The sequence below is a fragment of the Temnothorax longispinosus genome, chromosome 3 (assembly GCF_030848805.1).
Source record: "Temnothorax longispinosus isolate EJ_2023e chromosome 3, Tlon_JGU_v1, whole genome shotgun sequence".
NCBI lineage: Eukaryota > Metazoa > Arthropoda > Insecta > Hymenoptera > Formicidae > Temnothorax > Temnothorax longispinosus.
Window position 1 is genome coordinate 20137021 of NC_092360.1, and position 13979 is coordinate 20150999.

A 13979-nucleotide genomic window follows, 5' to 3' on the forward strand; every position below is an offset into this window, starting at 1 on the left:
TAGGGGTAGAAGAAACCAAAGAAAAGATTGTTTTTTGAGTTTTTGATGCTAATATGTTCAGAGTGTTCGAAAACGTCGAAAAATTGCATTAAAAAAATGTCGTATGTGTGTGTGTAAGTGCGGATTTAATGTTGTGGTTGCTCTAACTTCCGCAAATATTGAAATATCGGGCTGTTTTTTTTTTTTTTAGAGTATTATTCTAGGAAGGTTGGTATTGAATTTGGCGATGATCGGTAAAGGGGTTCTTTTTTAAAAAAATTGTAAATTTTTTTAGAAATGTTCGTGGTTGCTCTAACTTTCGCAAATATTGAGATATCGGGCTGAATTTTTTTTAATTGATATAGAGTATCATTTAAGAAAGGTTGGTATTGAATTTGGCGATGATCGGTAAAAGGGTTCTTTTTTTAAAAATTTTTGAATTTTTTTAGAAATGTCCTTGATTGCTGTAACTTTTGCAAATTTTGAAATATTGGACAATTTCTAATTTTATTATATTCTTCAGTCTTTTCTACCCCTATTTCATATATAATACTTTAAGATTTGATTGATTATTGGTATATCTAATAATTGGTAAAAGAGTTCTTTCTTTTTATTATATTTTTCAGTCTTTTTTATCCCTATTTCCCATATATAATACTTTAAGATTTGGTTGATTATCGGTATATCTGATCATCGGTAAAAGGGTTCTTTCTTTATAAAATTTTGAATTTTTTGAGGATCGGTGGAGGGCTTACCGATTTTTGCCTAAAAAGTGGACACGTTATACATGTAATCTTATATATAGAGTATCATTAAAGGAAGGTTGTTCTGAGTTTGGCGAGGATCGGTGAAGAGATTACCGATTTCTGCTTAAAAAGTGTATAAGATGTACATGTAATTTTATATAGAGTATCATTAAAATAAAGTTGTTTTGAATTTTGCGAGAATCAGTGAAAGGGTTACCGATTTTTGCTTAAAAAATGTGTAAGTTATTTGATGGAAAGAATATTATTTAAGGAAGGTATTGAATTTAGCGAGAATCGGTGAAGGAGTTACCGATTTTTGTTAAAAAAGTTACATGTATAAGTTATACGTATAATTTTATATAGAGTATCATTAAAAAAAGGTTGATATTGAATTTGGCGATAATCGGTAAAAGAGTTCTTTCTTTATAAAAATTTGAATTTTTTGAGAAATGTCCGTGGTTGCTCTAACTTCCGCCAATTTTGAGATATCAGACTATTTATAATTCTATTATATTCTTCAGTTCTTTTTATCTATATTTCATATATAATTCTTTAAGATTTGGTTGATTAGACCCAGCTTTATACGCGATTAAAGGTCCATATGCGAAGTCCATATTGGGCCATGTATTTTTATAAAATTTTGAATTTTTTGAGGATCGGTGAAGGGATTACCGATTTCTGCTTAAAAAGTGTATAAGATGTACATGTAATTTTATATAGAGTATTATTAAAAGAAGGTTGTTTTAAATTTTGCTTTTATATATAATTCTTTAAGATTTGGTTGATCAGTTCTTGAGTTAAAGACATTTAAAATTTTGAAAAATTCAATATAAAGAAAGAACCTTTTTACCGATTATCGCCAAATTCAGTACCAACCTTTTTTTAATGACACTATATAAAATTACATGTATAACTAATACATGTAACTTTTTCAGCAAAAATCGGTAACTCCTTCACCGATCCTCGCCAAATTTAATATGTTTCTTAAATGATACTTTAATCATCAAATAACTTACACATTTTTTAAGCAGAAATCTTTCTCCCTTTACCTCGCAAAATTCAAAACAACCTTCTTTTAATAATACTCTATATAAAATTACATGTACATCTTATACACTTTTTAAGCAGAAATTGGTAATCCCTTCACCGATTCTCGCCAAATTAAATAACAATCTTCCTTTAATGATACTTTATCCATCAAATAACTTAGGGTAGATTGAGGCGAATCAGATCAATATAAGTTTTAAGACAATTTTCGTTAGTGTTTTATTTCAAATGAGTTATTTTATCGTGCTAATTAGTAATCCGATTTGCCTCGGTCTACCCTATACATTTTTTAGGCAGAAATCGGTAACCCTTTCACTAATCTTCGCCAAATTCAAAACAACCTCCCTTTAATGATACCTTATATATAAGATTACATGTATGACTTGTACACTTTTTAGGCAATAATCCCTTCACCGATCATTGCCAAATTTAACACCAATCTTAATTTAACACCTTTAAGGATACTCTATCCATAAAAAAAGTGTGCAAGTAGAAACTTGCACATTGCTTCCTCATAGTTTTTAAGTGTGCAAGTAGAAACTTGTACATTGCTTTCTCATAGTTTTTAAGTGTGCAAGTAGAAACTTGTTTAAGTGAGCAAGTAGAAACTTGCACATTGCTTCCTTTTAGTTGTTAAGTGTGCAAGTAGAAACTTGCACATTGCTTCAATATAGTTTTTAAGTGTCAAGTAAAAACTTGCACATTGCATTCTCATGGTTTTTAAGTGTGCAAGTAGAAACCTGCACATTGCTTCCTTATAGTTTGTAAGTGTGCAAGTAGAAACCTTCGCTCACAAAGCTTCCTCTATGAGGAACCCAAAACAAATAAATACTAATAATTATGCATCGAATAAAATACAAGCTTCCTCATAGAGGAGCTTTGTGAGCGAAGGTTTCTATTTGCACACTTACAAACTATAAGGAAGCAATGTGCAGGTTTCTACTTGCACACTTAAAAACTATGAGAAAGCAATGTGCAAGTTTTTACTTGACACTTAAAAACTATGAGGAAGCAATGTGCAAGTTTCTACTTGCACACTTTTTTGTTATTTATTTGGCATATTATTTCTTGATGAAAAAACGATTTTTTGCGGAATTATGTTGCAGATGAAAATATAACTTATTAAGTCATATATTCTTTGATTGAATATGAATGTATAGTTAATGGAAATTTGTTTGGAAGTTATTCTAAATAATCCTAATTTACTTAACAATACCACATTACCTAATTTTTATTAAACTTTGTGTTCGTAAATTACTTTTAATCTTAAATTTCAATTTTGTCCTTTTTATCTAAATTATTTATATATTTTATTTAATAAAAAATGTAGAGACATTCAAAAAAGTAATTATACATTCACATCGTCTATGTCAATATTATGAAAGATAATAAAAATACTCGCCTGCTGCTTGCTTATTCCCTGTTATAAGGTAAACGTCCCAGTGGCCGGACGGTTAAGCATGATTTGTCATAAATAATACAATTTATAATATTTAGAAAGATGTTTAATATAAATATTTGTATTTATTCGAAAACTTAAGATTCCCTTAAGGGGCTACATCCACCTAGATGCCCGAAAAATAAGTCGAAATTCAGATTTTTTTTTTAGAAACTATTAGTGGGAATAAAACGAACTTTGTTTGTACTTAAAGATACATGTTTTGAGAGCTTTAAAAAAAATTTTTATTAAAAAATTTCCAAACACAAAAAAGTTATGGCCGCCGACAGTTGATGAGTTTTTTTTCGACACGTTCGGCGGTGGACATCAGATCTGGAAAACCGCTCGATGGGTCGTTTTGAAATTTACACAAAATACGCTGAGAAACATTTAGAGGTCGTTCACGATCGCCGATTTTTAAAATCGATTTTTTAAACAAAATGGCAACAAAATAAAACTCAGGTATGGACAATTTGTGAGAAAATGTCGTCATTTTTACGTAATTATTACAAAATAAAGATCGATTTAAAAAAAGTAAGATCGTCAACGACTTCTAAATGTTTCTCAGCGTATTTTGTATAAATTTCAAAACGATCCATCGAGCGGTTTTCCAGATCTGATGTCCACCGCCAAACGTGTAAAAAAAAAACTCATCATCTGCCGGCGGCCATAACTTTTTTGTTTGAAAATTTTTTAATAAAAATTTTTTTTAAAGCTCTTAAAACATGTATCTTTAAGTACAAACAAAGTTCGTTTTATTCCCACTAATAGTTTCTGAAAAAAAATATCTGAATTTCGACCTATTTATCGGGCCTCTAGGTGGATGTAGCCCCTTAAGCAGAGAAAAATTATTTTAACTCACATATATCAATTAATAATTTAATATTTACATAAGTAATGGAGCGTGTCAATGTACCAGTGGCCGGACAGCTAAAATAGGTTGTGGCTTAGTGTCCGGACATACTTGTCCCAGTAGCCGGACAGCTGAAATAGGTTATGGCTTAGTATCCGGACATAACTTGTCCCAGTGTCCAACCAATTAAAAAATTATACTTATCTTAACATTTGTAAATGAAGATAAATTGTCGGTGAGTAGTTTCAATGCCTTTAAAAACATGTAATTATTACACTTACCGCAAAAATCTATCGATTCCAACAAGCGACACTGCATGACACTAACCTCTCATTTTTTAACAAATTGCGTTCGCACATGCGTCCGGCGATTGGGACTACTAATATTCTTAATGTATCAGTATCCGGACACTCAAACAACAGACACATGCTCATTTAATCAATTTTTTTAAATACAAAAATGTTTAATTAAGTTTACTTCTTTTTCCCGATTAATTGTTAAATATTAAAGTTTTTTGACAATAATTATTATTTTTATTTTTAATTGTTTAAATAAATAGTAAATATTTTTCTTTAATGTGTCCGGCCACTGGGACGTTTACCTTAACAGATGTCATGTTTCCCATTGGAATCGAAGGTATAGGGTTAAATACCTTCCTTTTGCGCCAGAAATGAAAACTTACGTATTATATATATAATTTGTTTATTTCAATTGCCTTTTTCGGCCTTGAAAGGGGGTGCTACATGTCTTTGAGATGCGATTTTTTTTACAATACATTTTATATTACATTTCTTTGCTATCAGTTTCATTGACTCTATACAATCCAAAATGCTTTTCACTAGACTCTTGAACATTATTGACTCTATACAATCCAAAAGATACCCCCCTTAACTCGTTCCTCCCCCTTTTTCCTCCGTTCCCTCTGGTTCCTGTAGCTTTTCTCTTCATTTCCTTCCTCCGTTTCCTTCCAAGTTTTCCTCTCGCGTTTTCCTCCTCGACTTCCTTCCTCTCGTTCCTTCTGACTCCATTCATTACTTCCTTGGTTTCCTCCTTGGCGGTTTACATCATATCCTTTATAACTTCCTTTATCCAGTCCCTCTTCCATCCTCTGCTCAGTCCTGGCCTCGCTCTGCGCGTGCGCTCGTCGCTCGTGCCTGAACCGTTGCTGCGCCTCGACGCCCCGCAGTGGTGCCAACCCGCTCTTTTGGAGGGGCTAGAGACCCTCTAATAAGAGTCTGGCCACAACTGGATGGTCGCCATTTATGCGTGGAATCACACGAGTGAGAAAGCAATATGCTCACCGTCTCACTCGGTTGACGCATGCGCACACTTAACCTACCTCTTCGTGACGTACTACTTCATGAATAGCTGTATTTTAACATTACAAATCTTTTTTTAAATAATTATTATCAAAAAATACCAAATAATTTATACGTGGTCTGATTAAACGTATTTTTGTCGACTTCGATCTTCTAAGATCATAACCTTTGTATAAACTTTCATTAATAAATAATAAAAAATTAATAATTTCATCCATGTTAAACTATATGTTTTTGAGAGAGATATATATTTTAATTTATATCACAGTATAGAGTATATATCACGCATCAACATACATATAATGACACATTATGTATATTTTCACATCGAGAAATGTTTTATGAAATTTACAAGTTATAGATCTTTTGTACTAAAGTAACAAATCTGCAAAATCAGGATACGACATGGCCCACGAAACATTAAAGGTCATTCAAGTCATATTGTCAAATACTTTTGCGTGTTATTATAAAAGAAAGCAAATTAATTAGGTTGTATGTAAGAGTAATAATAAATAGAAAAATTTTTATGCCAATATAATTATGTCTGTAGTGTATAATAAATTACATCATCATCTAATACTCATCTGATTAAATGGTACATTGCGTAAATGAATCGTAAACATGACGCGTAAACAATCCTGAGACATTTATTTCCATGTATGTACACTTTATAAGAGTTAACATATATTCGTATTTCATATAAAAAAAAATATAATTTTGTAAGATAAATACACATATACTTCACATACATAGCATGCTACACTTTTAACTTGTTTATTTATATTATTACTGAAGACGCATGTACACAGAATATATCGCATATTATGTACTTTCTCTTAAATTAAATTTTTTTTACAAGAGTAATGGAAAACCGATTCCTAATACTTAAGAAACCTGCAACTAGGCAGTACCTATAGCGCATTATATACATGACATACATGAAAAATAAACTTTTGTTAGCAAACCTATAAGATTTTATGTTTACCATACGAAGTATATTCAAATACAAATGAAGCATCAATACATATCAATAATGCATTAAAGTAGCCACCATTAATATTATTGTTACTATATCATCAATTATACCGTTTACATAAAAGAATAGTGCATAGCCATGGATTTACTATTGTAAAAACGCAATGATGAAGCTCTATGTTTCTTTTTAAGTTTCAATCTAATCGTAGCAAACCTTTTGAATATTTTTTGGCGCAAATTATGGCAGTTCAAGATGTGATCTGCTGGAACGGAACAAAATTTGTCAAACAAAAATTTTAGCAAATTAACGTCACGCATTTTTGAAAAATACCGTTGATAATGTCGATAAATATTTTCCAATTTAAGAATACCCAAAATGTTTCCTCATTAACAAAGTGCAGGGTATTAGTATTGTAGCATTTTAAACGTACTAATTTAGAAAATTTAAACTGTACTGGTACTTTAGAACCTGCAGATTGTATACATTTACAACATGTAATTGTTGACCGTTGAACAGCTTTCAAACAGTATCCTGCAAGGTTGTACAAACAATTCATCTCTATGTTATTGTATTCAATTATATTGTCATAATCAAATGGTGGAATGTGATCAATGATTGAAGCAGCTGAAGCAGATTGCGATAATTCAACCGAATTCGTTTTTGTAGTCATTTTTGATTTGTCGTTTAAATAATCCAAAAAACCAGAAAAAAATTCACTATCATCTTGATCGTAATTACTCTTTGATATTGATTTCAAGTACATTACCATAGCTACTATTTTCAAATCGTTCTTGAATTGTAAACAATTTGGAATTACATTTTTTTGACGCAGTTGTGAGAAAAGGTTCTCCAAACAATCCTGCGTAATCGACCAGTTAATACAAATTTAAATTCACGATTATTTATAAGATAATCCACGAGATTTATAACTGACGTTGTTGAAATGATCATACCTCTTTGCACGGGTTTAAAATGTTCATTTTTCCCTATTGTCATGGTAGTAAAAAGGTCGATCATTTCACGCAGAAAAAAATTTTCTCGTTGTAAATTTCTTCTTTTTTTTGCCTAGCGCTATTTTACAATTTCTTGAAGTCATATATGAAAACCACTTAGATATATTTTTCACAAACCATGCAGTGGTAATATATTCCGGTTTTTGGTTTTCATCGGCTACTAATAAAAACGAAGTACTAATGTTTGGGCAAAACATATTCTTCGCTTTGTCCACTCGCATTTTGTTAAAAGTATTATTATTCCTTATATCTAATTTAGGCGTTAGAAGAAATTCTAGACCTTCCTGTAGCCTAATCAATTCATCGAAATGTTCAATTTTGACCTTATCGGATGGTAAATTATACTTAATAACAAATTCCTCAGGTATGGTAAAAAATTTGTTACTGAGTAATGATTGTTTCAAATTTTTAAGCAAATGCGGTACATCGGCTATGAAATATAAAAATCTGTTAGGATCGCATGGGTGTACGATGCGACTAGTTACCTTCGAATACCGACCCGTGCTTATCCCACAGATTTCCATACCCCCATATTCCCGGAACCCATGTCGGAAGTTATACTATTGACGCGAAGACCAATTGCTTCAGACATGTGTATGATCTGGAACATAATTTCTTTTAAAGTTTCACTATCAAATGAATTCCCTGTAAAGTAATAGCCTACGACATGCTTCCACCTGCAAGCTGTCCCAGTTAACATTAACACTAGAGCATGCGTGGCTTTACCTTCTGTATGTGGAAAAGTTACATCGCCAAGCCTTTTGTTCGTTGAAGGATCAAAAACATGCCCAGGTGTTATGCTCATTTCATCTACAACTAATCCGCACTTGCGATCAGTATTATTTTCTAAATTAGGTACTTTTAATTTCAGAAAATCTAACATTTCCTTTGAAATGCCACTCTCAAATTTAAGGTTTCTAATTTTCGTCTTAATGTACGCATACTCGGAAATGGCATGTTTTGTCGGAGGAGCTCTTCATATCCGCTGGTACCACAGATGAATTTCAATTGCAGGGCACGTTCAACGGTCTTATTTGGACCAATTCTTTACAGTTCTCCGTTTGTTACATAGAGCTTTAATTTGGTCCTCATTAAATACCATTTTCAAAGCTGTCCTGTATTTGTCTTGACTTATAACATATTTCAATCGACGCACCATATCTTTCAGTGCTTTTGATTGTCTCTGAATCCTTAAAAGACGCTTGGTTTGAATGTCAAGAGCTTTTTTCTAATTTTTTTTCCCTCTCTTGCTGTTAATGAAAAAAAAAGAATAAGTTAACATTTTTTATTGTATGTTAACATAAATATTTTGATAAATAGAAATATTAGTCTATCGTTAATGTCAACACTAAAAACAAAATTTTAATTGGTTTCTAGGTCATAAAAGAAACGTCAAAGTTAATGTACATCGTCATACTAAAAAAATTATAGTATAATAATATAATAGTATAATAGATAGTAAAATAATAAGTACAGTTATATTTACCTTAGCAGCAGTTTGGTGCTCTTGGTCTGTAACATTTTGTTCTTCATTCAAGACTAATTCAGCAAAATTTTGTTCATTTTGCGTTGAATTTGTTAAAGGTAACTGTCATAATGCAAAGAATTAGTGATTGCGTACAGCTACAATTATTATTTCGACAGTATAATAATGAAAAAATTTGTCACCTCATCTTCAGTCTGTCTAAATGCAGTTTTCTCTGTAAGCCAGTATCCAAAAATTGTTGGCACTGCGTTTGGTTTTAACTTCGGTTTTTTATCACTCCTTCGCTCCCACATTTCTGGAGAAAAATGCACCTTCCAAAAACACATTTGTAATTAGTATGTTAAATAAGTCTAAAGTATAGAACGTTCTTAGAACAATTTGTCAGTTTTGTTATTTTATACATATTATTCTATAACCTACAATTAAACACATCTAATATACATGACCTGTGTTTAGTCACTTTTTTTAGTTTAAAAAAAACTTACCTCGCATAAATATGAGCGGTCAGTTGGTATCCAGTTCTTCACATTCATATTTGCAACCCATTGTGCCCGACGTTCAAGGTTTTTCGGAAATATTTTACAAATATAGCCTTTGGCGGTAGAATTGTTGCAAAATGGGGCTGAGCACCAAATCATGATATTTAAATTATCAAAAATATGAATTGACCAGCACTGACAAAAGGCTTCAACACGTGGCTTCACGATGACAATGGGTGAAAGGTTAAAACACACGATGAATACACGATGATATTCGCGCGATGTGCGATCTCAACTGAGTGAGTGAACGAGAACGCACGAATTCTTCCGAAGTTCGCCGAAGCACGCATAAATGGCGGACCAATCAAAATGCGGGACAAGGTGGCCAGACTCTTATTAGAGGGTCTCTAGGAGGGGCCGGCACCCCGCGCCGTCTCGGCCGCAGCCGGGGTCTTCGTGTCCTGCGCCATCTCCTCTCACTGTTTTCGTCTAGCGCTGCTACTTTCCGGTAGCGATCTCGCCAGCACGCCTGCGCATCTCTCCGTCTCCATCGTTCTCTCCCTCTCCTCCCGCTTTCCGCTTCCTTCCTCGGTCCTAACCTATAAGTCTCTTCCTTCCTGGAATCCTCTCGTTCTTGCTTCACAGACTGTTCCGCATGTTCCCTTCAATTCCTCTTCTTCCTCTATGCTTCCTCCGTCGATCCCATCGCTCCCTCGAGGGCTTCCTTCCTTTTCCTTCCTTTTACTCCGGTTTCACTACACTTTCTTCCATGAGCCGACTGTTCGCTCCAACCGTCCAACCGGAAGCCCCCCACTTACATATTATATATATATTCCATATCATATATATCTTCCATATATGTATATATATGGAATATATTAGTATAATATATATATAGAACATATATATAACATATAAATAAAATGATTAGGGCAATGATGAAAGCCCCGATTAATACGGCAAGTATCATCATGAATCTCTGAAGCAAGAAAAAAAACAACTTTTTTATTAAAAAAAAAATAATAAGAAGATAGCGTACCGTCGACGCTTCCTATAACGATCCCTATAACGATCTTGCGCATAGATGTTATAAATATAAAAATTTATAAACTCAATAAAACAAGAGCGAAAATAAAAATGATGTACACTCAGAGAAAAAAAATGAGTGCTGCAACTATAAAAATGTGAACAAATAGCACCTCAACTTTTTTTTATGGATTATAGAAACTAAAATACTATATAGTGAATTGAAATATATAAATATTGTCAGACTTATTAAATAACATGATTAATGCAATTATATTTATAACGTTATAGTTGTTGTTCTATAACATTATTATGCATTATTACCACACTATATTTTTACGGTCATTATTATGAAGACATTTAGTTGCTTGAAAAATAATGTTAAGGTATTACGAACAGTTAAAATTTACATCTCAAAATTAATTGGTCTTCGGGCATTCCTTAACTGCTATATATATATATATATATATATATATATATATATATATATATATATATATATATATATATATTGTCACGTTCTGTCAAAAGTTAGTTCGTCCGTTTTTGGGTCAAACATTTAAGTAATTTACCCGGGATTTGGACCAGGTTGTGCAATTAGTCTAGTCCGAAGAGATAACGAATTTTATATATCTTATAACGAGGGTCAGATTTGTTTATAAAATTAAAATTTGGAAAATCTATTTTTAAATCCAAAGGAATTAATTTGTATGGAGTGCAAACTTTATTATTTTGAATTTCAGTTTCTAATTTCTTTAGTTTGAGAAATAATGGAAAAGGATCTTGATTAAATTGAATGGCTTGTTTAATTTGAAATTTAATCCTTTTTACTTGGGACCTTTTGCCCCCTTTTCTGGGCATGAATATAGATTAAAGGAAATCCTATTGCCACTCTTTGGCATCAACAGTTAAGGAGAGGAGAACTCCCGTTGCCACACTGTTTGGCAGCGACAAGAATCAGGAAATTACTGTTGCCACGCTACTTGGCAGCGACAGTTAAGGGTTGTGGAATTAAAGGTTTTTAGTGTAAATTAGTTTAAGAAATAGAATTTAAATCACCTTTATTCAAGGAGACTTTCCTTACAATCTTGATTTTAAGATTCAAATTGCAGTTAAGATCTGTCTTAGGTCAGAATTTTTAAAGACTATAAGCAATGACAACTACTAATTCCCAACAACAACTGGCTATCGATGATCTTTCACTCTTATTTATATTCAAGTGGCAAGAACCCCCCGCGCGAGCTTCTCACCACTTCTTTTGTCTTTATGTTTGAAGGAGGAGGAAGGTCTTATCACTAGGTGTAATTTTATCCCTTGTGAACCGCGGCCTGACAACCGTCTCCCCATTAGAAATCGGATAATTAATCAATATCGATAACATTCTTGGCTATTTAAAGATTGATTGAATTCAATTTTGTTCGCACGTAACACCTTCCCCCTTAAGTCATACGTGGTACGTTTGTTACCGCGTATGAAATATTAAAGAAAAATTATATTGTTTTTCATTTTGGAAAATGGTCTTCATCCAAATATTCTTGTTTTAAAAGAAAAATTTAATTAATGACATAAATGTGTTTATATATAATATGTATAATAAACGTGTACAATAAGTAAAATAATGTGTATAACAGTACTTATAGCATAAATGTGTTTATAATATATATACTTAATAAACGTGTATAATAAGTAAAATGCTGTGCATATAATAATGTGTTTAGTAAAGCAAAATATAAGCTAAAGCTAAAATAACAATAAGTAAAATAATGTGTATAGTAAAGCAAATATAAGCTAAAGCTAAAATCTTTTTTTTTTTTTTTTTTTTTTTTTTTTTTTTTTTTTTTTTTTTTTAATACCTACGAATAACTTCTATTTCGAAGTTTGTAAGTTGATCTAATTCTTTTATGTCAAACTCTACTTTATTACGAACGAACTCTTCGAGACATCCCGGCACTGATGTGCTGGTCGTATCCACATTAAATTTTTATTACACAGGTTACAATCGATTTTACTGTCTATACTTAACCCATGCAAGGGTGAACATATCAAATGCCACCCTGTTTTTCCTTGAAAATTTCCGGGTCTGTCTCGCATGTAACATTATTCACAAAGTCTTCCCCTCGGGTAAGAACGCTCGACGAAACACATTTCATCACTTTCAGTTCGTATACACATGCTCCTCAAAATATTTGGTATGTTTCTTCTCTGTAGTCAATCGGTCTCACCCGTCTATTGGTCCGTAGTATTCGTTCTTCTCCTCCTCGCTTCTGTTATCTATCTTTGGTCCTTTCATTGTCTGCTGATTATTTTAAATTACTATTAATTGTTTTTACTAAATTTAAAGAAAAGAAAAATTATTAACAAAGTTTTTTTTTTATCACCTTGATTCTTTCACTGACTTATAATTTATACTTTCTTTGATATAGCTTAAGCCGTGTCTGAATTTGGACTGACTTACATTTACGAGCTGTCCCTCGGGCAGCCTTCTTATCTATAGTGTAAACTGATTCTTGCAAACCGAAACCTTAATACCTAATGTTGATTTCTTAAAGAATTTAGAGTTTATTATTATTTTTTTATAATCGCGGATATAGGTTTTGAGTTTCATTGTGGATAACTGTTTTTTTTTATTTCAATTTCAGGAGCAGAGCAAATAATATTACTTGTATGTTGTTGTGAATGTAATGTATTTTGTTTCTGAGTTTTCATTTTCTGTTATTACTTGTGTTAATGTTGCTTGTGTTTTAATTGTTTCTGATGACTCTTGTTCTGAGAATGTCTGATCTTTTCCTTTCCGTGTTGTTCCTCTTGCTAAATGTAACAGCAAATTCGTCACTGAGTCCCATAGCGCTCCAATTAAATATATTGACCATCCATAAATAGTATGAAGTGCATAGCCATGTATGATGGTATCCACTATTAATTTAGTTGTTCTTATGCAGAAGTATAATCCAATTACTCTTGCACTTGCATTGTCGATGGATAGAAACGTTCCTCAAATTTTCTTCCAGGTGTTTTCCGTTATTTTTTCCAATGAATTTTCATCCAGAAGGTGAGAGAGTGATATTCCTTGTGTTAATACTGGTTCTCCTTTTACACCGCGCGCCATTGTGTTTAAAATTCCATTCCTTTCCGCTGAGAACATTGTTTGATCCCTTAAATTTTCAAGTTCGCTATTAGTATAAATACCGCTTGCTGCCAATGGTCCAGGATCATTATATTGCCACGTAGGTTTACTGTTCGGTTTTATTATTGCTGGTTATTTGCTGTATTCCAAAATTGGTGTTATTCGATACCATCCGTCATTTAAAAGATACATTGTTGGAATTATTCGGCTGCATGTAGTCTGTGTTCCTGTTTTAAACAAGATGTGAGTCCTTGGCGCTAAGAAATATGTTTCATTTCCTTTAAATACCGGTAATTGTTGATAACATTCCTGCGTTTGTCGATACTTAACGTCCACCGGAGTGCATTTAATTATATACGACTTCTCCTGAGATCACTGCCATATATCCGGGTCCTTTCATAATTTGATACGCAAAATCATCTGGAGCATGGATCGCTAAGCTCAGTGCATTCTTCATTACTTGTCGTTTCAAGTTGCAGCGTTGTGTTAATAC

The 13979-nt window shown here is 32.4% G+C and overlaps 1 protein-coding gene and 1 pseudogene across 2 annotated transcripts; both read right to left on the reverse strand.

The window, feature by feature from the left end:
* Positions 1 to 6009: 6009 nt before the first annotated feature.
* Positions 6010 to 10134, reverse strand: LOC139809885 (peroxynitrite isomerase THAP4-like). 2 transcript variants are annotated; one of them, XM_071773126.1, is made up of 5 exons: positions 9343 to 10134; positions 9040 to 9168; positions 8858 to 8959; positions 8098 to 8621; positions 6010 to 7972 (listed from the first exon to the last, which is right to left on the reverse strand). In XM_071773126.1, the coding sequence occupies exons 1-4, from the start codon at positions 9493 to 9495 to the stop codon at positions 8586 to 8588; spliced, it is 420 nt and encodes a 139-aa protein (XP_071629227.1). In that variant the 5' UTR covers positions 9496 to 10134; the 3' UTR covers positions 6010 to 7972; positions 8098 to 8585. The 2 variants fall into 2 exon arrangements, with proteins under 2 accessions (XP_071629227.1, XP_071629228.1); XM_071773127.1 differs by lacking the exon at positions 6010 to 7972 and having other exon boundaries at positions 7979 to 8187; positions 8316 to 8621.
* Positions 10135 to 13018: 2884 nt separating this feature from the next.
* On the reverse strand, positions 13019 to 13943 carry LOC139810133 (uncharacterized; annotated as a pseudogene).
* Positions 13944 to 13979: the final 36 nt, after the last annotated feature.